The sequence below is a fragment of the Microcaecilia unicolor genome, chromosome 2, assembly GCF_901765095.1.
Source record: "Microcaecilia unicolor chromosome 2, aMicUni1.1, whole genome shotgun sequence".
NCBI classification, from domain to species: Eukaryota; Metazoa; Chordata; class Amphibia; order Gymnophiona; family Siphonopidae; genus Microcaecilia; species Microcaecilia unicolor.
Window position 1 is genome coordinate 241,765,661 of NC_044032.1, and position 22,261 is coordinate 241,787,921.

Genomic DNA, 22,261 nt, shown 5'->3' on the forward strand with positions numbered 1-22,261 from the left:
ACACAATTTTCAGCCTAGTAAAAAAAAAAAAAATAGCAACTCTGCTATTATCTAACATTCTCTCCAGTCATATATACCAGTGTAGAGTTGGGTATTCTCCCTAATCCTATCCTTTTCCTCTTGCACCTTCGTTAACATAAGAACATAAGCGTTGCTATACTAGGACAGGTCCATCAAGCCCAGTATCCTATTTCCAACAGTGGCCAATCCAGGTCACAAGTACCTGGCAAGATCCCAGAACAGTAAAACAAATTTTATGCTGCTTATCCTAGAGTATACAGTGGATTTTCCCCAAGTCCATCTTAATGGTTTATGGACTTTTCTTTTTGGAAATTTTCCAAAACTTTTTTAAACCCTGCTAAGCTAACTGCTTTTACCACATTCTCTGGCAACGAATTCCAGAGTCTAATTACTCACTGAGGGAAGAAATATTTTCTCCAATTTATCTGTTCCACTCCACTCCAAGTTTTATTATTATTTATTGTCCCGCCATTAGAGACTTCGGGGTGGTTTACAATCTAAGAACACAAATAACATAGAACAAACTACTAAAATATAAACAGTTACGAGACTGGACAAAAAGGAGGGAAGAAGGGATGGAAATCCAATATTAATAGGACAGCGGGGGGGATGGGACAGAACAAAAATGGAAAGGGGTGATGAACCTTTCAGAGACCTCCAGAAGAGAAAAAAAGACCAATGAATTAATCGTATGCATCTTTAAATGCGTTTTCAGATTTGTTTTGAATTTGTGTAGAGATGTTTCCAATCTTAAAGAAGGTGGAATATTATTCTATATAGGAGCCTGAAAAGAGAAAACTGAATGCCTAATATGTTCATGTATAATGATTCGATAACTAGGAACAAGAAGTAGATTGTGTTGTGCAGATCTGAGTGACCGAGGGGGCAAAACGGTATAACAGGTATTTTATATACTTTTATTGTATCTCCCCCTCAGCCATCTCTTCTCCAAGCTTTCATACTCACCCACACACTCCTGTCTTTCTGCTCAATGCAGAGATCATGAAGGTAAGAGTAAGAATGGAGTAGACAGAGGAGAGCTACTTTACTTCCAAACTCATCCCTTCCCTCCCTGTTTTCCCTGTAATGTTTTCCTTGTAACTTGTGCAGAGAACAGGAAGGGAGGGGTTAAGGTTGGAATGGACCCAGAAATGCAAAAAAAAAAAAAACCAAAAACCCCCTACACTTTTCCCTTATCCAGCACTTTTCTTATTATAATTACCCCTTTCTCTCCTTCTCATAATGTTTTGGATTTAAAATAGCGTGTTAACTGCTCTCCCCATTAGTTTCAATGGAAATGAGTTCCAATGACGTATCTGTAACAGAATGATTGATTATAATACAGGGAATACTTTGTGCACATCCCTAGCAAAGAACACCTTTTTTTTTTTTTAATTACATTTGTACCCCGCGCTTTCCCACTCATGGCAGGCTCAATGCGGCGGGCAATGGAGGGTTAAGTGACTTGCCCAGAGTCACAAGGAGCTGCCTGTGCCGGGAATCAAACTCAGTTCCTCAGTTCCCCAGGACCAAAGTCCACCACCCTAACCACTAGGCCACTCCGAGTTCTATAAGTAGTTCCAAGTTTTTGTGTTTCATGCATGGAAATAAGGGGATGTCCTTTTAAAATTACTGAAGACTTACCTTTTCAACAAGGCATACCGCATCGACCCATTTTTTGAACTTTAACGTATTATATGAACTGTAACGCATTACCACCGTATCTATTATTCAAAATTTGATCTCTTTATACCTGTTTGCTTAATTCTACTATCACTTATGTTCTTTATGTAATACCACTTGTATATTTCACTCTGGAATGGCGATTGCCGTGACTGATCAATGTAAGCCACATTGAGCCTACAAATAGGTGGGAAAATGGGGGATACAAATGCAATAAATAAATAAATAAATAAATAAATAAAATACGCCTCTGCTTTGTTGGCACTGGCAAAAAGAGATGGTGAGTGGGAAAGTAGCCTTAGTGTATTGCTCTAAAGCCAGTAGGCAGAGAGCAATAAGTGATGTTTTGCCTACCTGGCTGTTCTTTCTAGTCACTGTTTATTACTGCTGTAGCAGTGATTCACTTCGGGGGGGGGGGGGGTGGAAGAAGGGCTGCTATGATTTACTAGAGGGAATAGGTGCATCTATGTATCCCTGAAATGGACTTAAAACTTAATGCACAGCACTAACAATTGTAGCTGTGCATTTCGATCAAATTCTAAATATTTGAATTTACTTTTATTTTTAAATATCATAAGATTTTATTCAAAGCCAGGCTATTCAATGTTTTTGTGAGAGCAGAATAAATCTATTGTGTTTGAAAAAGTATTTTAAGAAGAAAAATAATTATTTTTGTGGTCATCCTGTCCAAATATTTTTGGATGTAGCTAAGGCAATCCAAGCTCGCTGTAAGTCATTTCATCAATTTAAAACCTAAAGTACTTGTGATGGGAGCTGCTTTTTTCCTTAAATTTCCATGTAAGTGTTTAATCTCTTATGAAAGTAATGAGTATATTTTCTTTGAGTCAGCTCAACTAGAGATAATTTTTCAGTCTAGAAAGTGGGCAATTTCTTCTCGAATTTAGCTGATAAGGTCAGAGAATTGAATGTGTCATCAGGTCTAAGGTCAGGCACTTTTTTTTTAGGGAATTATTTTCCTCTTTATTTTCTTAGAATGTTGTGATTAAATAATTTCTGTTGCTCTATTGATGTGGACTAGAATAAGTATAATCATTTTTTGTAGTTTGTAGCATGTGTTTGATATCTGTATTGTATCATGTGTTTATCTGTATTGCTTCATTGTTTTGCACGATGTATTATTCTGAAAAAGAATAAACTTGCAAATTTGTAAAACCTTCTATTCTGCTACACCCTATAACTTAGAAATCTCCCTGTATCGAGGGGAGACAGAGAAAGAAGGAGAAGAAAAAAAAAAAAGAAAGTAATTGAAGGAAAAAAATAAACTTTCAGTTTGGAACCCAAAGAAGTAAAAACAACAACAACAACAACAACAAAAAACAAAACCACCCCCCCCCCCATCTGTTAAACATTGTAAGAGACCCTTGATGTGGGCTGGGTTCCTTTTATTGTAAGATAATTTCATGTATGTTTCCATGTGATGTGTAACTCCGGAAAGTTGAAAAATGTAATATATAAACAAAATCTCCATTTATAAAACAGAATACGAAAATATCTATAAGATAAAAACAGACCCAAGAAACATTAAACCTGCCAGAACACCACGAGACACTCTTATAACAATTCAGGAAATGTAAATAATGCTTCCAGGCACTTTAAGGCCGTAAAAGTATATGGCCCTGACAGAATACTAAATGAAATGCTCAAATGTACAAATGCAGGAAGCATTAGCAAAACAGTCACCTGATTCTACTTGTCAGTTCTTTAATAAGTTGTCAGAGGTGCTAACTACAGCAATCTGTAAACATGGAAATACCACTAACCCAAATTTATAGCTGGATCTGTGTCGGTAGTCACATTTGCACACTGTTCTGTAGTATCCTAAACAAATATAAAGCTTTTTTAATGAAGAGCAGATCTCTGCCCAGAAGTCAGATTGGGTTCCTTCCAAAGCACCAAACCACATCTTTACCTTCCAGATACTGATTAACAAACATGCCAAAAAAAAAAAAAACACCCAGGGAGAGTATTTGCATGATTTATTGACTTTACAAAAACATTTTGATGCTATCTGGCACCCTGACCACAAACTCAAACTAGTACACATTGAATTGGGGAGAAACCCAGCATCAGTGTGAAAATACACTTGCAGACAAATGGCTTCAAACAAGGAGAAGGTGAGAGAAGAATGTTTAACCTAAGGCCCATCCAGGACAGGATTAAACCGTTGGTGGACCCTAATGAACACATTGAACCACCATGGTAACACAGATGTTAAAACTCTCATACACAGGAGTTATATACAGGGGAGGAAGCAGCAGGTAAGAACTATTACTACTATAAATCACTTCTATAGTGATACCAGTCCTACGCAGCGCTTTACAATTGAATATGAAGAAAGACAGTCCCTGCTCAAAAGAGCTTACAATCTAAATCAGGACAAACAGGATCAATAAGGATAAGGGAAGGACACAAGGATAAGATAAAAGTGACAAGTCAGGAGTCGAAAGCAGCATCAAACAGGTAGGCCTTTAGCCCGGATTTGAAGGCAGCCAGGGATGGAGCTAGACGTAATGGCTCAGGAAGCCTATTCCAGGCATAAGGTGCGGCGAGATAGAAGGAGCGGAGTCTGGAGTTAGCGATGGAGGAGAAGGGTGCAACTAGGAGAGATTTGCCTAGCAAACGGAGTTCTAGGGAAGGAGTGTAGGGAGAGATGAGGGTGGAGAGGTAGAAGGGGCTGCAGAGTGAATGCACTTATAGGTCAATAAGAGGAGCTTGAATTGTATACGGAAACGGATAGGGAGCCAGTGAAGATATTTCAGGAGAGGGCTGATATGGGCATAACGACTTTGGCGAAATATTAGTCGTGCGGTAGAGTTTTGAACAGATTGAAGAGGAGAGAGATGGCTGAGCGGAAGACCTGTGAGAAGCAAGTTGCAGTAGACTAAGCGAGTGGTGATGAGAGTGTGGATGAGGGTTCTGATAGTGTGTTCAGAAAGGAAAGGGCGAATTCTGGCGATGTTATAAAGGAAGAAACGACAGGTTTTAGCAATCTGTTGAATATGGGCAGAGAAGGAGAGGGAGGATTTCCTCATGCCTACTGGACAGGCCAGCTTAAGGAGCAGCTAGTGAGGCATTGGCTTATGGCACACAAAATTAATGGCACTGAAAGCTTGTGTCACTGGTTCCGACTGCCACTTCAGCAGGACAGGAGCTGACGCTTCTCCCTGCTGTCTGCATCTTTGTCCAGCAATACCGGTGCTATGGGAAGAGTTTAGAGAATAGGCACTCTTGTTTCTTATGAAAAAGCAGGAAGTGCCTGTTGTCACATTTTAAAACCTCCTGTGGTGGTCAGCGTCACCAGACAAAGATGCACAGAATGGTGGGAGTGAATGGATGATCAGTTGCCACATATATTATAGGTAGTGGAGGAGTGGCCTAGTGGTTAGGGTGGTGGGCTTTGGTCCTGGGGAACTGAGGAACTGAGTTTGATTCCCACTTCAGGCACAGGCAGCTCCTTGTGACTCTGAGCAAGTCACTTAACCCTCCATTGCCCCATGTAAGCTGCATTGAGCCTGCCATGAGTGGGAAAGCACAGGGTACAAATGTAACAAAAATAAAAAAAATTTCACCTGCTTCCTGAGGCTCTCTGGGAGTGAGTTCCAGAGTTGGGGGAGGCTCGCTGGTGTTATCACATTTGTGCAGTTTATTTTGGTTAGGGATAATGATACTCCTTGAGAGGTTCTTTTAAGGCCTCAAAGATGCGTGAATGGTACCTCATATACCCATGGCAGTGAGTTGCAAAAGAAAAGGAGGATTACGTCAAAGATGGCTGATCTAATGAGATTGCTAACGCAATAAAACCTTCACCCTGTCTTATTGCAGATTTTGCTTAAAAGGGCAGTCGGAACAGTCTTATTTTTAAAACCAGGCCAGAGTGGGGGAGTTCATCAAGTGCATTAAGGTGTAAAATGGGCTTCTTAGCATTTAATGCACATTAATTCCTTTAACACGTGTTAAGGCCCTAATGCTGCCTTTTGAATTCTCCCCACCCCTAAAGCTGGATTGCTAGGCATGAAAGACGAGCACGGATTTGAGAGAGGATTGAAGTTGTATAAACATCGAATTTTCGATTACTTTGGAAATTAATGGCAAGTTTGAAATTGGATGATAGTGAAAGAGTCTAAGGTAGGCTTTTTGAGAATAGGGTATATAATATCAGTTTTCAAAACTTCAGGCACAGTACCTTCTGCCAAGCTTTGTACTACAAATCGATGGATTATCGAGTGTAAACCCCAAATGAGGTAATTTAAGTTGGTGTGATGGGATTGGGTCAAGATTGCATGTGGTAATGTGCATACCCATTTCTGTTCTGACTTAAATGCCGACCTCATCATTGGTTTACTTATCCCTCCTCCCCATTCCCCCTCTACGCATCCCATCCTTCTCTTCTCCATCTCCCCTTTATTATATCCTTCCTTACCCCTTTTCCCCCAACTTATATTATCCTATCCTGTCTACCCTATTTTATCCTAATCATACATTATCAAACTCAATTTATCATACATTATTCAAGCTCAACTTCATAATGTTTCACTACCGTTTTGAAATTTGTGTTATAAGACTTTGTATTTCGAATTACTATGTAAGCTGCATTGAGCCTGCATTGTGTGGGAAAGCGTGGGGTAGAAATGTAATAAATAAATAAATACCTGATAGCTGTTTGGAAAGAGCATGAAGAGACGGAAAATTAAAGGTAGTCCACATAGACTCACACAGAAGTGTTAGAAGATGTGGTGGGAGAGGATTTTAAAGAATTTACCTTTGTGGTAAAGTATTGAGCTAAAGTATCGGCTGAAGGGGCTGGAAAAGAGATTGTAGGTAGAGGGTGTCTAGTTAGATTAGAGAAAATATGAAACCGTTACTTATCCAGAAGTCTAGATAAATTTGGAATAATAGTTCCTCTTGGCCTTTTATGTTTTGCCAGAGTTGTTCTGCATGGCGCAACTGGCGTTTCAGGAGACTAAGGCTACAATGATTCCATGGTTTATGCTTATGGCTAGTGATCTGTGTTTAGCATAAGAGAGCTATTTCATCTAATTTGGAATGCAGTCCCATAATTCAAACTGGTTTTTTAAAACTAACGTGGAAATTAGGTGGGAAGAAATCTGAGAAGGAAAAATGGAGAGTGAAGTCCACTTGGAATAGTTTTCTCGTCTGTAATCCCAGACCTGGATTGGGAGAAAGGATAGAGTAAATGATATAATGAAGAGTATGAGAAAATGATCAGACCAAAATAATAGGTCTGATAGAAAGTTGTAGATAGGATAGGATTAGAAACGACTAGATGTACCGTCCTTCATCTTCATTTCCAGTTCTCAAGGGCTGCCAGTGGGTCAGGACTTTGTAATACCATGGAGGTAGTAGGCATGCAAATCTTTCTCATGCACATTCATTAAAGATAACTATCTTGAAAATTTGACTCATTGGTGACCCTTGAGGACTGCATGTGAAGACAGTAGTCTTCCCATAGAGAAAAGCCTAGACCTGGGCTTCCCAAACTGGTCTTGGGTATCTCACAACCAGTCAGGCTCTTAGGATATGCAAAATGAATAGGCAGATGACAAAGCTGCATATGCTGTTTCTACATGGTATACTCATTGGTTCTTCAGAATAATGACTGTCTATGGTGCCCTCAGGCACAGCTTTGGGAAGTACTGGGTGTATTTATTTATAAATGTATACTATTTCTGTGAACAAACTTGGACCTCACCTTTTTCATTGCTCCTCCCTCTAAATAAATTGTGAGACTAGGCATGAGCTGTCATTTATGGCAAAATAGTGCTGACGTGTGAACAATATCAGGAAAACGTGTGCCCCCTTAGTATATAGGGCACCCTTTTTAATAACCTTGTGCCCTCTTTTCACAAAGGGCACCCATTTTAATAATAGTGTGCTCTCTTTGCACATGTGGCACCATTTTTTAAATAAGCCTGCACTCTCTTTGCACATAGGGCACCCTAGGGAACCCTTTTTAAAACAAGTGTGTGCCCTGTTTGCACATAGGACACCATTTTAAATAAGCCTGTGCTCTCTTTGCGCATAGGACAGCCTTTTTAATAAGTGTGTGTCCTCTTTGCACATAGGGTGCAGCCAGTACACTCTTAATAACATTGATTTAGGAATGAAATAGATAAAATAAATTTGAGATTTTCTGTCTGCCTATCCGTATGAGAGTGCTGCTGCTGCTGCTGTGCATATTTCATGCAGTGAAGGGAATTTGTTCTTGGAAGCTAGCCTGTTTTTCCCACACTACCATGGGTCATCTTAAATGCCCACTGAAATTCATGCAGTGTTCTTATTAAATTCTTTCAAAAAGTAGAGAGCATAATTGTTTAAGTTGGTCTACATAAGTACATAAGTATTGCCATACTGGGACAGACCGAAGGTCCATCAATCCCAGCATCCTATTTTCAACAGTGGCCAATCCAGGTTACAAGTATCTGGCAAGATCCCCAAACAGTACAATACATTTTATGCTGCTTATCCTAGAAATAAGCTGTGGATTTTCCCCAAATCCATTTTAATTATGGCTTATGGACTTTTCTTTTAGGAAGCTATCCAAACCTTTTTTAAACCCCACTAAGCTAACTACTTTTACTACATTCTCTGGCAACGAATTCCAGAGTTTAAATACACATTGAGTGAAGAAATATTTTCTCTGATTCATTTTAAGTTTACTACTTTGTAGCTTCATTGCATGCCCCCTAGTCCTTGTATTTTTGGAAAGAGTAAACAAGTGATTCACGTCTACCCATTCCACTCCACTCATTATTTTATAGACCTCTATCATATCTCCCCTCAGCCATCTTTTCTCCATGCTGAAGAGCCCTAACTGCTTTAGCCTTTCCTGATAGGGAAGTCATCCCATCCCCTTTAACATTTTGGTGCCCCTCTCTGTACTTTTTCTAATTCCTCTCTATATTGTTTGAGATGCAGTGACCAGAATTGCACAAAATATTTGAGGTGCGGTCGCACCAAGGCGGGATACAAAGCCATTATAATGTCCTCATTTTTGTATTCCATTCCTTTCCTAATAATACCTAACATTCTATTTGCTTTGTGGATACGATCAAAATTCTGTATACCAATCCAGTCTCAGCAGTCCTTGTAAATAGCACTTTATCAGAAATTTTCCCTTTTTCTAGGAGTACACTTCAAGACTGCCCTTTATCCCCACTCTTGTTTGTCCTTGCTTTGGAGACTAATTGCTATATGGATGTACAGGTGGGAAGGGAGACGGTGAAGTTTATGGCTTTTGCTGATATGCTATTTGCTGTGACCCATCCAAAGCCATCATTGCTCTGACTTCTACACCTGGTGCAATGTCATGGGCAAGTGTTTGGTTTAGCCCTTAATTTAGATAAATCTGAAGCTTTTCTTATAAGGACTGGTATGACACCTTTTCCCTCCAACGGGTGGATACCAAACTAAAATATCTGGGTATTTATGTAACCAAAAACGTTATTGACATGTATAAGGAAAATTTTTACTGTGTTACTTAAAAAAATCAGTCAGTCTTTCAAAACTGTGGACATCGTTACCATTGGCCTTACAGGGACGCATAACATTATACAAGATGGTCCTCTTTCCCAGATGGCTGTATGTCTTACAAACGTTTCCTGGGCACCTAACAAATAGACATTAAGACATTCACAAAATATGTGACAAAATTTCTGTGGAATAATAAGCCAAGAGTTTCCATGCATCAGCTCTTCCTGCCTTTTGGACATGGTGGATTAGCTTTACTGGATTTGCGTAAGTACAATGTGGCATGTATTATGCGCCATTTGGTGGACTGGATTAATGGAACTCCCTATTTTACTCCACTTGCGTTACAGTGGCAACTTTTGGACCCTACTCGTTTGTTTTATTTCCTGCATACTAAAACCCATTTGGATAATAATTAAACTCATCCTATCCTGAAGTCTCCCAACGCCACTATGCTGCTCCCCTTGTGGGGGAATAAAATTTGGATCCTGATGAATCAAAACTGTACTTATGGCGTTGGTCTGATCATGGCTAAATCTTTGTATGGGACTTGGTGACAAATGAGGGAACAATTAAATCCTTTGCAGTGCTACAGGAGGATGGACACTTGCTCTCAACTGATTGGTATCACTATCAGCAAGGCAAACACCACATTGCTGCTTTGGATGCAACCTCGCTAAACAAGGAGGCTGCGGATTTGCTAGCAGAGACCTTGCTCTTAACTAGGCAAACTAAGGCTAGTTTATCATTTTATCAGTTCAGTTTGAGGAGCCTTGCCCCCAAATGGAACTATGATCATTTGGCATCTGTTTGGAATGTGGAACTGCTACAGGGGATGGATTATGTTTGCTGATGGAAAATCTTAAAAAGCTTACTCGCTCTGTGGGGTTACAAGAATAACAATATAAACTTCTTTTCAGATTCTACATTTCCCCACACTGAGCCTGCTTGCCTAGAATAGTGGACTCTACCTGTCGTAAATGTGGGATTCTATCTGCATTGTTGGTGCATATGTTTTGAACATGTGGACTTATTTGATCCTTTTGGGAGTGTATTTTGAATTTTTGATGTCCAATCCTTTTGAAGTGTATTCCTTTGTGAGCAGATATTTTGTTGTTTTCTAACTTTGCCTTCATGGACCTAAGAAAGGGACTGAATTTATTTCTGCATAAGGCTCTTTTTGTGGCAGGGAAGTGTATCTTACTTCATTGGAGGCAACCGGTGGCCTGACAGATTGGAAGAATGAACTCATTCTACCTTTTGAAAATGGAGTCTGGATGCAAAATTGGGCTCTTCCAGGGCTTGGCGACATTTTCAACAAACTTGGTCTATGTTTTGGGATAATTTACCACATCGTACCCGTAGTTATCTTTCAAACTTGTAATCCAGAGCACACCTCTTTAAGGGGGGATGCGGGGTTTGGTTCTGTGTGTGTGTGTGGGGGATTTCTTGTTCTTTTGTTCAGGGGTCTAGGTCACCAAAGAAACCACATGAGTGATTCAGATATGAGTAGCTATGTGTTGTTGAGTTTGATGGTTGGTTATGGGGGGAAGGAGAGTGTACTTGAAAAAATTCCACTTTTGGTATTGACTGATACATATAATTTTTTTTTCTGGTTAGACTTTTGATGATGTGTTGTCTTTGTTATTTTATGACTTTAATAAAAGATTTAAACATAAAAAGAATGAGAAGATAACTGCTTTAAATGGTATTTGAATACTAGTGCTGTTAAATGTGTACACTTTTGGTACTGTTCTATTAGGTTTCAATTTACTGTTTTCACCTCATTTATTGTATTTGTTTATTCTTGGTTATTTTACTATTGTTATGCTGTTAACAAAATTGTAAGTTTTATGTTAAATGTACCTGCTGGGTGAATCTCTTCATAAAGGCAGTTAATAAATCCAATAAATAAATAAATCTCAAGTGGCAAAGAAAGCGTAGATGATAGGTTCAACAGCTTTCTGCACAAATACTTGCCTCCAGCATTGGCCCCGTTATATAATACCTTGTATAATAAAAAAAGGGTTTTTTTTTTCATTTTCTGTATCATTCTATACACTTACAAGGGTAGGTTTACCTTTATTGAAGCAGGGGATTTTTGAGTCCAGAGAATGTGTATGGCAGTTGATCAGGTTTTGACCAGAATTTTTTTGGTGAATATGTCAATCAGTGTCCACAATAAGAATTGTAAACTTTCCTTTGATACAACCCTAGAGTGATGAAACACAGATCATACAGAGAAGTACAGGATTCACTCTTCAGGGGTGGCCAACCATGGTCCTCAAGGGCCACAACCTAGTCGGTTGCTTTCACTGTATGCAAATAGATCTCATACACATTCATTGTGGAAATTTTGAAAACCCAACTGGGTTGTGGCCCTCAAGAACCATGGTTGCCCACCCCTGCTGTAATTTATAATGAAAAACAAATTGCAGTTTTTTTTAATTTGTTTTAATTTTCAGTTCAAGAATTATATGCCTGTGTATGTACCCTAAAATTTGATAATTTTAAATACATTTTTGCCATTTTGTAAAATCATTTGTGTACCCTGTTTTTGTGTTTCTTTAAGACCAGAATGGCCCCACATAGGATAGGAAGTTGGTTGGTGAAGAAACTGGATCAAATGTATGTAATATGTGAACTGCTTTGGTTGGACCATACCGGAATAGTACAAAAAAAAACCCTGTCCTTGGTAAAAGTTATATACTAGATACAACAGCCAAAGATCCACGCAATATGAAACAGGCTAACAGCACACCAAAGTAAGGCACTTACAAAAATGCTTATACTCCAATGCTCACAATATATATTGGTGAAACTTTTAATATTTTTTTTGTTAAGAGAGTACCCTCAGAAATAAACACCAATTTTAAGGCAACATGACAATATTAAAAGTTTCACCAATATATATTGTGAGCATTGGAGTATAAGCATTTTTATAAGTGCCTTACTTTGGAGTGCTGTTAGCCTGTTTCATATTGCGTGGGTCTTTGCTTGGTTGTAACATAGACAGGTGGTATGTCAAGAATACCAGGTGGAAATGTTTAGAAGACGTAAGGTTCAGTGAAAAAGATTCTTCATGGCTTTCTTGTTTCTTTGGATTATTTTTTGCTCTCCCTTTTTCTCAGTGTATTCTCTCTGTAAATGTAAGCACTCTAGAAATGCCCCCCCCCCCCCCCAAAAAAAAAAAATCATGTTCACTGCTACTCATAATAGAAAAATATTATTTATATAGAGTTTCCATTGCTTAATCCACTGAATAAATGAGGAATAGTCAGGCTGTCTGTTTTTGTATGTATTCATATATAAGTTAGCTAATGAGGAGAGTTGTGAGGTTTTTGTCCTCTTACTCTTAACTATAATCTTTCTTTGTTTATGGTCTTTTCATTTAAATACCAACATATTCTAGAAGCTGGTGTCAAACAATCAGTGAAGAAATTGAACTGAAAAGAGCTTGGCTGTTTCAGCAAGAGAGCAATCAAAAGCATATCTGAAAATCAACCACAAAACACTTAGGGAAAGAGAGAGGGTTTTGGAATGACCTTTACAGACCCCTAACTTTATTGAAAACCTGTGGGGAGATCTCGGACACGTAGTTCACGTAAGGAGACCTAAAAGTATTTCTGAGCAAGGAGAGTTCTACATGGAAGAGTGGGAGAAAAATCCTAAAGCAAAAATAGACTTTTATATTTATTTATTTATTTCTTTGTTACATTTGTATCCCACATTTTCCCACCTATTTGCAGGCACAATATGGGAAGTTATCAATGTGAGCTGCTGTTAAGATGGGTTAATTTTACTGTTACCCTGGTTATTAGTAACTACGTCTCATTGCATGAAATATAGCCTGTGTTAAAAAAAAAACACCTCATCTTAGCACTACCCACCATTCAGTTTTCTCTGTCACAGGCCCCCTCTCTCTGGCATGCACTGCCTCTTCACCTGAGCTTATTCAAATCCCATCTGAAAACCTTCCTATTCAATGAGGCCTTTACTTAACATTCCCATTATGCACATTTTTCTCATACAAGGTATTCTATGAGACAGTTCTCGGCGTTAACCTGTAGGGTAAGACCCTTACCCTTTCCTTTCTCCCTGGTCTACTCTATACCTTATCTATCCTATCAGAAAATGTAGTTTTTTTCCTCTCCCCCCACTTCCCCATATTATACTTATTCACCACTGTGACTGTTTTTTTTTTTTTGTATGCCTCTTATGTCCCCAATTTAGATTTGTAAACTGCATAAAAAACTTTTTCATGGTTGGGATAGCAAGTACTTTAATAAACTTGGAAACAAATTTCAGTTGTTGAAAGAAAAAAAATTAAACATTAATAGGATCTTCCCTCTTTGCTGTAAAGTTTTATATTCCTGAGAAGAGAATGTTGTTCAGAAATTGAGAACATATACTGAAGCCGTTCCCACTGTTAGGGTTTGTAAGTAAGCCTGGGCAGTTCTGTGCTTATCTGTGAGTAGCTGAAGAGTAGAACTGAGGAAAGAGATCTGTGAAGACTAATTATTTGGCTATGAGTTGCACATTGTGTTCTCCCTCCCCCCCCCCTCCAAAAAACACCTTGCAGTAGTGAGAAAGTGAAATATATTTTAAGACTAAGATGACAGAGTGCCAGTGCAGCAGAAACTGCTGCTTTTGTTTTCTTGTGTGTCTAGTAATTGATATTTTAGGGTGCAAACTTGCCAGACTTTTGTTATCTGCATTTTCCCCTTGTAGAGCTGTGTATTAATGTTTTTTTTTTCTGTTACACACAGCAAGCTTCAGGAATGGAAGAGCTGATATGGGAACAATATACGGTGACATTACAGAAGGTATGACTCTACTGTGTTCAGCTTGTAAAAAGCCGTCCAGGATGGTCCTTTAGACAGTGAAACTAGACTTTTTTGTGTTAAACTATTCTAACTTTTATATTCATTCTGTTCACTATAGGGGCTTTTGAAAGATTAATGGTGTATTATAGTAAAATGCCAAAATTGTAGGTGCTTTTGGAAAAAGTGAGTGTGTGTTTGTTTTTTGGGGCAGAAGGGGGATGGGAACATGATGGGTTGGTACATCAGCTTTTTTGGACACTTTGTCCCTTTGTCACAAGTACTGGGGCCAGGTGCTAAAGTGGCATAGAGGGGCATAATCGAAAGGGACGTCCTCACAAAACCTCCCGATGGAGGGGCGGGGAAACCCGTATTATCGAAAAAGATGGACGTCCATCTTTTGTTTCGATAATACGGTCGGGGACGCCCAAATCTTGAAATTTTGGTCGTCCTTAGAGATGGTCGCCCCTAGACTTGGCCGTTTCTGATTTTCGGCAATAATGGAAACCAAGGACGCCCATCTCAGAAACGACCAAATGCAAGCCCTTTGGTCGTGGGAGGAGCCAGCATTTGTAGTGCACTGGTCCCCCTGACATACCAGGACACCAACCGGGCACCCTAGGGGGCACTGCAGTGGACTTCATAAATTGCTCCCAGGAACATAGCTCCCTTACTTTGTGTGCTGAGTTCCCCAAAACCCACTACCCACAACTGTACACCACTACCATAGCTCTTAGGGATGAAGGGGGGCACCTAGATGTGGGTACAGTGGGTTTTGGAGGGCTTGCTATTTCCTCCACAAATGTAACAGGTGGGGGGTATGGACCTGGGTCCGCGTGCCTGAAGTGCACTGCACCCACTAAAACTGCTCCAGGGACCTGCATACTGCTGTCACGGACCTGAGTAGGACATCTGAGGCTGGCAAAAAATATTTTGAAAGATGTTTTTTGAGGGTGGGAGGGGGGTTAGTGACCACTGGGAGAATAAGGGGAGGTCATCCCCATTCTCTCTGGTGGTCATCTGGTCAGTTCGTGCACCTTTTTGTGCCTTGGTCGTAAGAAAAGCAGGACCAGGTAAAGTCGTCCAAGTGCTCGTCGGGGACGCCCTTTTTATTTTCCATTATGTGTCGAGGACGTCCATGTGTTAGGCACACCTAAGTCCCACCTTCACTACGCCTCTGAAACACCCCTTGAACTTTGGCCGTCCCTGCGATGGAAAGCAGTTGGGGACGTCCAAAATCCGCTTTTGATTATACCGATTTGGATGACCCTGTGAGAAAGACGTCCATCTTCCGATTTGTGTCGAAAGATGGGTGTCCTTCTCTTTCGAAAATGAGCCTGATAGTCTCTAGTGGGCATGACTGAATACTTGTCCTGTAGTTCAACATGCTTTTTGCAGCTGGAAAGATCCAAGGACTTGAGTTCATAAGAATATGAAGGTCAGGGCAGAGGTGTGTTCGTGGTTTAGTCTCTAGGTGGAAATGTGTGTAAGTTCTCTGCCTTATATTGCAAATCCTGTTTTCATGAGGGCTAAAATCCATTAGTTGAAAGGGGGAAAAAAAAGGGGTCCTGTAGCAGTATTGCCAGTGTTTGCTTTAGTTCCAGTGTAAAGAGTATCTATTATGCCCCTTATGTTTGATCACAAAATTTACTTTCCAAAATTTGCCTACATTCTGTGAACATGTTAGAGATTGACTATTGGGAATGAAGGATTTAATCTCGGGCTGCTCTTTGCAGTGCAGGAAGCCGGGTTTCCCAGTCATTGTGTCCAGAGTTCTGCTACTTGATGACTGATCCTCTATGCACAGTACATGTGATCCAATTTGCAAAACATTTGCCATCTGATTGTGCCACTGCCCCTCTCAATTAGAAAGGGAGTACTCTAAAATGGTGACTAATAATGGAGACTAGACAAAGTGCAGAAGACTCTTTTCAGTCTTTCTTCCTGCTCTCTCACTTGCAGTCAGCCTCCATTGAATAGTTTAGCTGCTACCACTTCCAGATGGGGATTTTATTCCCCCTCCCCCATTACCTCCATCTGTGTAATCACCTGTATCAAATTTTTTTAGTTTTGTATACTTGTATTGTGTATTTTCAGGTGTAACCTGAACGATGGCATTTTAGATCAAACATTTGAATTTTGTATGTATTTTTGTCAGTCTTGTCTTGCGGATCTTATATTGCCTGAAGTATGGTTTTAGAATCTTGTTAAAAATAAATGGAGGGGAGACTTTTAGATGGTTACAGTAAAGTTGTCAAAGTAAGAATTGCAAATGGAAATTTTTGAGAAACAATATCTTGTTGATCACCCCTATTTACAATGGTAAACACAAAGGATGATAAAAATATTTTGTCAGTCAGACACATGCTTCTGTTATAATAGTGTTTAGGAGCAAATTAACTTGTTTTTCTTTTACTCTTGTTTTACTATGGTTTGGAATCGCTGTATTTTAGGAATCCCAATAACCTGAATCTATTTAAAAAAAAAACCTTTAGGTTATCATTTGATGATTTGTTTAAATAATAAATAATATACACGCTTTTTTCTTCTGCTTAGCAAGTTTACATGATCAGATTACAAACCTTTAAGCTCTTTGAATATTAGTAAGCAGTTTGCTCACCTGTGGGTTGTCATTTGAGACAAAGCAGATAGAACAGAAAGCAATGCACCTGTGTTTTGATTTTTTTTTTTTTGTCCATGTCTAGGACTCCAAAAAAGGCTTTGGGATTGCAGTGTCTGGAGGCAGAGATAACCCCCACTTTGAAAATGGTGAAACTTCCATCGTCATCTCTGATGTTCTGGTGGGGGGCCCTGCAGATGGTGTGCTTCAGTAAGTGCAACGTACTATAAATGCAACTTGAGCGTGGAATTGGTGGCCGTATGTAAATGGAAATAAATAGTTGTTTTCATAGGGCATAACAATTCAGCACAAAACCCTAGCCCAGGGTTTCCCCAAAATATTCTTGGGCATTTTTGCCCAACAAGTATTTATGAAATATATTGGCAGAAAGGCCGGGTTAATATTGGTTAGCCTAAGAACACAGTTCTGAATCATACTGCTCCTTTGAATGTGCAGATTTAATTGGCTAAAAAGATTTGCAGATACAGGTTGGTCCATGATGCACACTGAAATGCAGAAGCACAGAGGTTTGTACGCTAATGGGGGGGGGGGGGGGGAGCAGTCATGTTGAATGTACAATAAGATGATGGCTGGCAGAATTGCTGGATTTGTGCTTTCTTTGTTACGGTATTGTTTCATCTTTCTGATAGTTTCAATGTTAGACTTCCATCACCAAAAATATCTTTGTGCCAATTTGTTATATAGGATGGTTATTCCTTTTTGGAATGGCAAGAGATGAGCACGTGCCAAGGGCTCAAACCATGTTGTGAGGTTTCAGATAAATATGCAGAAAATCCTTTGCTTCATATTTTTTTTAATTTAAAGAGGTCTTCATTGAGAAAATCACAGAAATACAAGATAATACAAAAGCCAACTACACATTTACAAAAATACTACAGCAGCTGGCAAAAATGAAAAAAATAACATAAACGTTTCCATAACATTCAAGCTGATCAGTGTACAAAGGAGCAAATGAACCACAGCCATTCCCCTACTAAAACTTCAATATCTCAATTTTTTGTTTTTTGCAGAGAAAATGACCGGGTTGTGATGGTTAACAGCACCCTTCTGGACAACGTGCCCCATTCTTTTGCAGTTCAACAGCTGAAAAAATGTGGGAAAACAGTCACATTGGTGGGTATCTCACTGTCCATGTCTGCAGATTTCTTTAGGCTCCCTGTACTTCCCACAGCAGTGGGGCAAAATACAATTAATTCACAGTCTGCTGGTGTAGGACCTGATTCACTAAAGTGTTTCCAGCTGATACATAGGTGGTCAGTGACTCAGACATTTGGGAAGGCTAAAGAGGGGTGGAGCAAGTTGAAATCCTTGGATTGTAAGCTCCTTTGAGCAGGGACTGTCCTTTTTTGTTAATTGTACAGTGCTGCGCAAACCTGGTAGCGCTTTAGAAATGTTAAATGTTAAATAGTAGTGGGGGGGGGGGGGGGGGTGATACATATGTCAGCAGTAAATGGACCACAGGTCACTTTTGCACACAGCAGGGAAGGACCCCTACTGTGTTGCTCTAGTGCAGCTGCATATTGTTAACACAGAACCTTACAAAAGTCACTCAAGACCTGTAAAACAATTCTACCATACCATATAGTAGTAACTTCCAGGAGTCACACAACAAGGCCCTACCTAGGGAAAAAGAGCACTGTAAACATTGCAACATCCCAATAAATAAATACACCTATTGGAAGAACTAAATAAGTCGGCTTAGTACCAACCATTCAATGTCTTTTCACACATGCAGGATACAGATAAGCCCTCACCAAGTATAGAACAAGTAACCACAAATTAAAAATAGAAATAAGTAGACAAACTGAACCCCCAGAAAGCCAGACTTTGCATATAGTGCAACACCAGAGAGAGAGAAAAAGTGATGCATGTCCCCCTCTACTGTGGAAACTAAAAGATGCCATTTTCAAAAACTGATACGTTCCAATCACTACATTACAAATAAAAATAAAGCAAATAATGGAAAATAAAGTGATACCTTTTTATTGGACCAATTCAATATATTTTTTTACTAGCTTTTAGAGGCCAAACCCACCTTCCTCAGGTTAGATTTTGACCTCTGAAAGCTAGTCAAAAATGTATTGAATTAGTGCAATGAAAAGGTGTCACTTTATTTTCTGTAGTTTTTTTTTTTTTGAGTGTGTGTTTTGTTTTACTTTATTAACCTTTAAACTGGACTAACAGTGCTATAGCACTACTTCACCCTGAATTAAAAATAAAATTATTTTCTCTTCCTTTGTTGTCGGACCATTTAATTTTTTTAATTGTGTAGGTCCCAGTCTCCAGTTACTGCTTTCCTGTCATCTCTTTGCTCTCTTTCCAGGGTCTCCTGTTCAATGGTTCTTTTTCTCTCCCCTCTTGTCTTCAGTTCCAACACTATGTCCTCCTCTGAACCAGCGCATCTGAACAACTCTCATTACCTTATATGTGTCTGTCTGTCTCTTCTCCTCATCTAGTATTACCTCATCTGTCTACACCATCCAGCATTACTCATGCTTTCCCTCTCTCCCTCCTCCCCCATTTCTCTATCTCTTCTGCCCAATCCAGCATTATTCATTGTCTCTCTCTTCTAAATTTTTCATGATTGTTGGGTGTATCTTTCAGTTAGTTTCACATGGGGTTACTATACGTCTGGATTTCTCCGGACATGTCCTCCTCTAAAGGGGACTGTCAGGGTCCGGACATTTTTTTTCCAGCCAGCCTGTTAGTCCAGATTTCTGGGCTGGCAGGTGGACAGACAGACAGACAGCTTTGCCTTCCCCCCCCCCCCCCCCCCACCCCAAGCTTACTGTAGCATACCCTGGTAGTTGAGTGGCCTCTTCACAGAGCAGGAAAGAACTCCAGTCTTTCTTGCCTGCTGCCACGGCTTCTTAAAAGTGGCTGCCGAGACTTCATGAAAGTCTTGCAAGGCCACCGCTTGATGTCGGCAGCCATTTTCAAGAAGCGGCGGCAGCGGGGAGGTTAGTAGCAGCAGGAAGGAAAGAGTGGGGTTCTTTTCTGCCCCAAAGAGGCCACCAGACCACCAGGGCTGCAAGGTAGGCCTGAGAGGGGAGGGAGAGAAGGGGGGCAGCTGCTTGTGGGTGGCAGGGAAGGGAGAAGAGAGGGGGATATGCCGTACATGAAGGGAAAAGGGGGAAATGCAGCACATGTATAGAAGGGGAGAGAGAGAGGAGAGGGGAACATGCTGCTCATGGATGTTTGCTTTTTTGGAAATGTACCATCATTTTTAATTTTGTATTTAGACTACAGAAGAAAATACATTTGTTGGGGGCCGGGCCAGGGGCAGGGCGGCATTTTATTTTTTGTATCATCTTTTTTTATGGTAGCCCTAGTGTCACATGTTTGTTTTGTGTGGTAGTCCTGTTCACTTTTAAAGGTAATAAATAGAAATAAAATAAGATGATAACTTTATTGGCCTAACTTAATAGAATATTTTTGATTAGCTTTCAAAGGCAGTACTTTTCTGATCTGAAGAAGAAGGCATTGCCTTTGAAAGCTAATAAAAAAATGTATTTTTAGTCCAATAAAAAGGTATCCTCTTTTCTTTGTTTAATTTCTGATTTATTTTGGGGGGAAAATCGATTTTAAAACAGTATGCACTGTAGCGTTTTAACATGCATTAATTGTCTTAACACGCTTAAATTTGTAGGTTAGTGCAGATGTAGCCAGGGCCAGTACAGCGGTAGAGTGTACCTTAGACACATCAGTGCACAGCTGATCTTGACTTATTTGCCTCTGGTAATTATCATCATACTCTTGTGCACTGATTATTTGGCTGCTTCGTGCTTCTCCCCTTCTCACGTTTATACCAGGGCACCAAAGCTGTTAGATTTCTCCTTTTTGTCTCATGGGGCTTCCTTTCCTTTCAGGTTATACTCCAGCCTTTTCCCCTATTCAGGCATCTACCACCCAGTTCCAGGCATAGCGGTGTCTCTTGTCAGCAGTGAGAATAAATTTCTTGTTTCAAACTGGGACATGCAATGGAGGGAGAGAGGACAGAAGCTTAAGGGAAGTGGCAAAGGGAAGGGGGAAGAGAACAATGACTAAGGAATGGATGGACTTAATAAGACTCTGTAACAAGTAGTGAAAGACTTGAAGGAGAGGAGGAATGGGTTGAGTGAAGGGTCAAAGTAAAAGGAGAGGAATGATGAGCGAAAGGTAAAAGATTGGATGTAGGGACAGAAAAGGGTAAAAATGGCCAGTACTGGAGAGGTGAGAAGGGAATAAGGGCATAAAAATTAGAGGAGGAAACAAAATACTCTGGGGTAGTAGAGGCCATTACAGGAAAAATGAGAGAAGAGCAATAGGCAGTAGTGAGGGAGAAAAAAATACTGTGGAATCTACTTGGGAGTCTTAGCTACTTGTCTTGCAGTATTAAGGATGTTTAGCTTTAGAGTACCCAGCATGCAGAAATGTGGTTATACTGCAGGAGACTATGGGGCTCATTTTCAAAACAAAATAACATAAAAAAAAATGGCAAAGAATGGCATATGGACATTTTTGTTTCCGAATTGCTATTTTTCAACTATTTTTAAAACATTTTCTTTTTGTCTAAATCTCAAGGGGGTGGTTGGAAGCGTGTTTTGTGTGGGACTAGGGTGGGTTTACAATTTGGACATTTTTCTGTGATGATGGAACATTGTAAAAACATCCAGGGCAAAAAAATAGGACGTTCTAGGCTGGCTAGATGTGTTTCAGTAAGGTGCCCAAACTGACCAGATGACCACTGGAGAGATAAAGGCGTAACCTCCCACCCCCTCCCTCGTAAGAGGTGAAAGTGACAGTACATACCAGTCTCTGACAGCTGTAGATATAATGGCCACTCCTCTTATAGCAGCAAACCTAGTGGTTGGTGCAGTGGGCTGTAGAGAAGGGGACCCAGGCCCATATACCACACTAACTAGTACACTTCTAGTGGAAAGTGGAAAGTACCCCAAAACCACACAATACCTACTGAACCCACATATAGGCGACACCTGCAGGCATAAGGGCTATTGTAGTGCTGTATAGTCAGGTACAATGTATTTTTTTGCTATTCCTGCAGGGCTCATCATAAAATATAAAGGGGTTATGATGTAATGTGTACCTGGGACCTTTTATGTGAAGTTCACTGCAGTACCCCCTAGGCTGCCCCATTGCTCTGCTGGGATGTCTATCAGGCTTATTTTCGAAAGAGAAGGGCGCCCATCTTTCGACACAAATTGGGAGATGGGCGTCCTTCTCCCAGGGTCGCACAAATTGGCATAATCGAACGCCGATTTTGGGCACCCTCAACTGCTTTCCATCGCGGGGACGACCAAAGTTCCCAGGGGCGTGTCGGAAGCATAACGAAGGCAGGACTGGGTCATGCTTAAGAGATGGTCCAAGAAAACAAAGGGGCAGACGATCTGCAAACTCCAAAGTGGAAACTGTACAAAGCAGATCGTTGATAAACTGAGATGTATTTTATTAATGTAACAAAATTAGATTAAAAAATGTATATACAGCAACTCATATACATATACATATTATAGCCCGACACAGGCCGTGTTTCGCCCAACTGGGCTGCTTCAGGGGCTAAAAAATAATAATAAATAGATAATAA

General features: G+C 40.0%; 1 protein-coding gene across 1 annotated transcript in view; it reads left to right on the top strand.

Annotated features, from left to right (window-relative positions):
- Positions 1-22,261, top strand: part of LOC115463388 (tight junction protein ZO-2-like) — a 143,094-nt gene that overhangs the window by 54,799 nt on the left and 66,034 nt on the right. The window contains exons 2-4 of the mRNA XM_030193846.1: positions 13,983-14,039; positions 16,742-16,866; positions 17,688-17,790. Coding sequence (XP_030049706.1) covers positions 13,995-14,039; positions 16,742-16,866; positions 17,688-17,790 — 273 coding nt within the window. The 5' untranslated portion in view covers positions 13,983-13,994. The remainder of the gene's footprint in view (positions 1-13,982; positions 14,040-16,741; positions 16,867-17,687; positions 17,791-22,261) is intronic.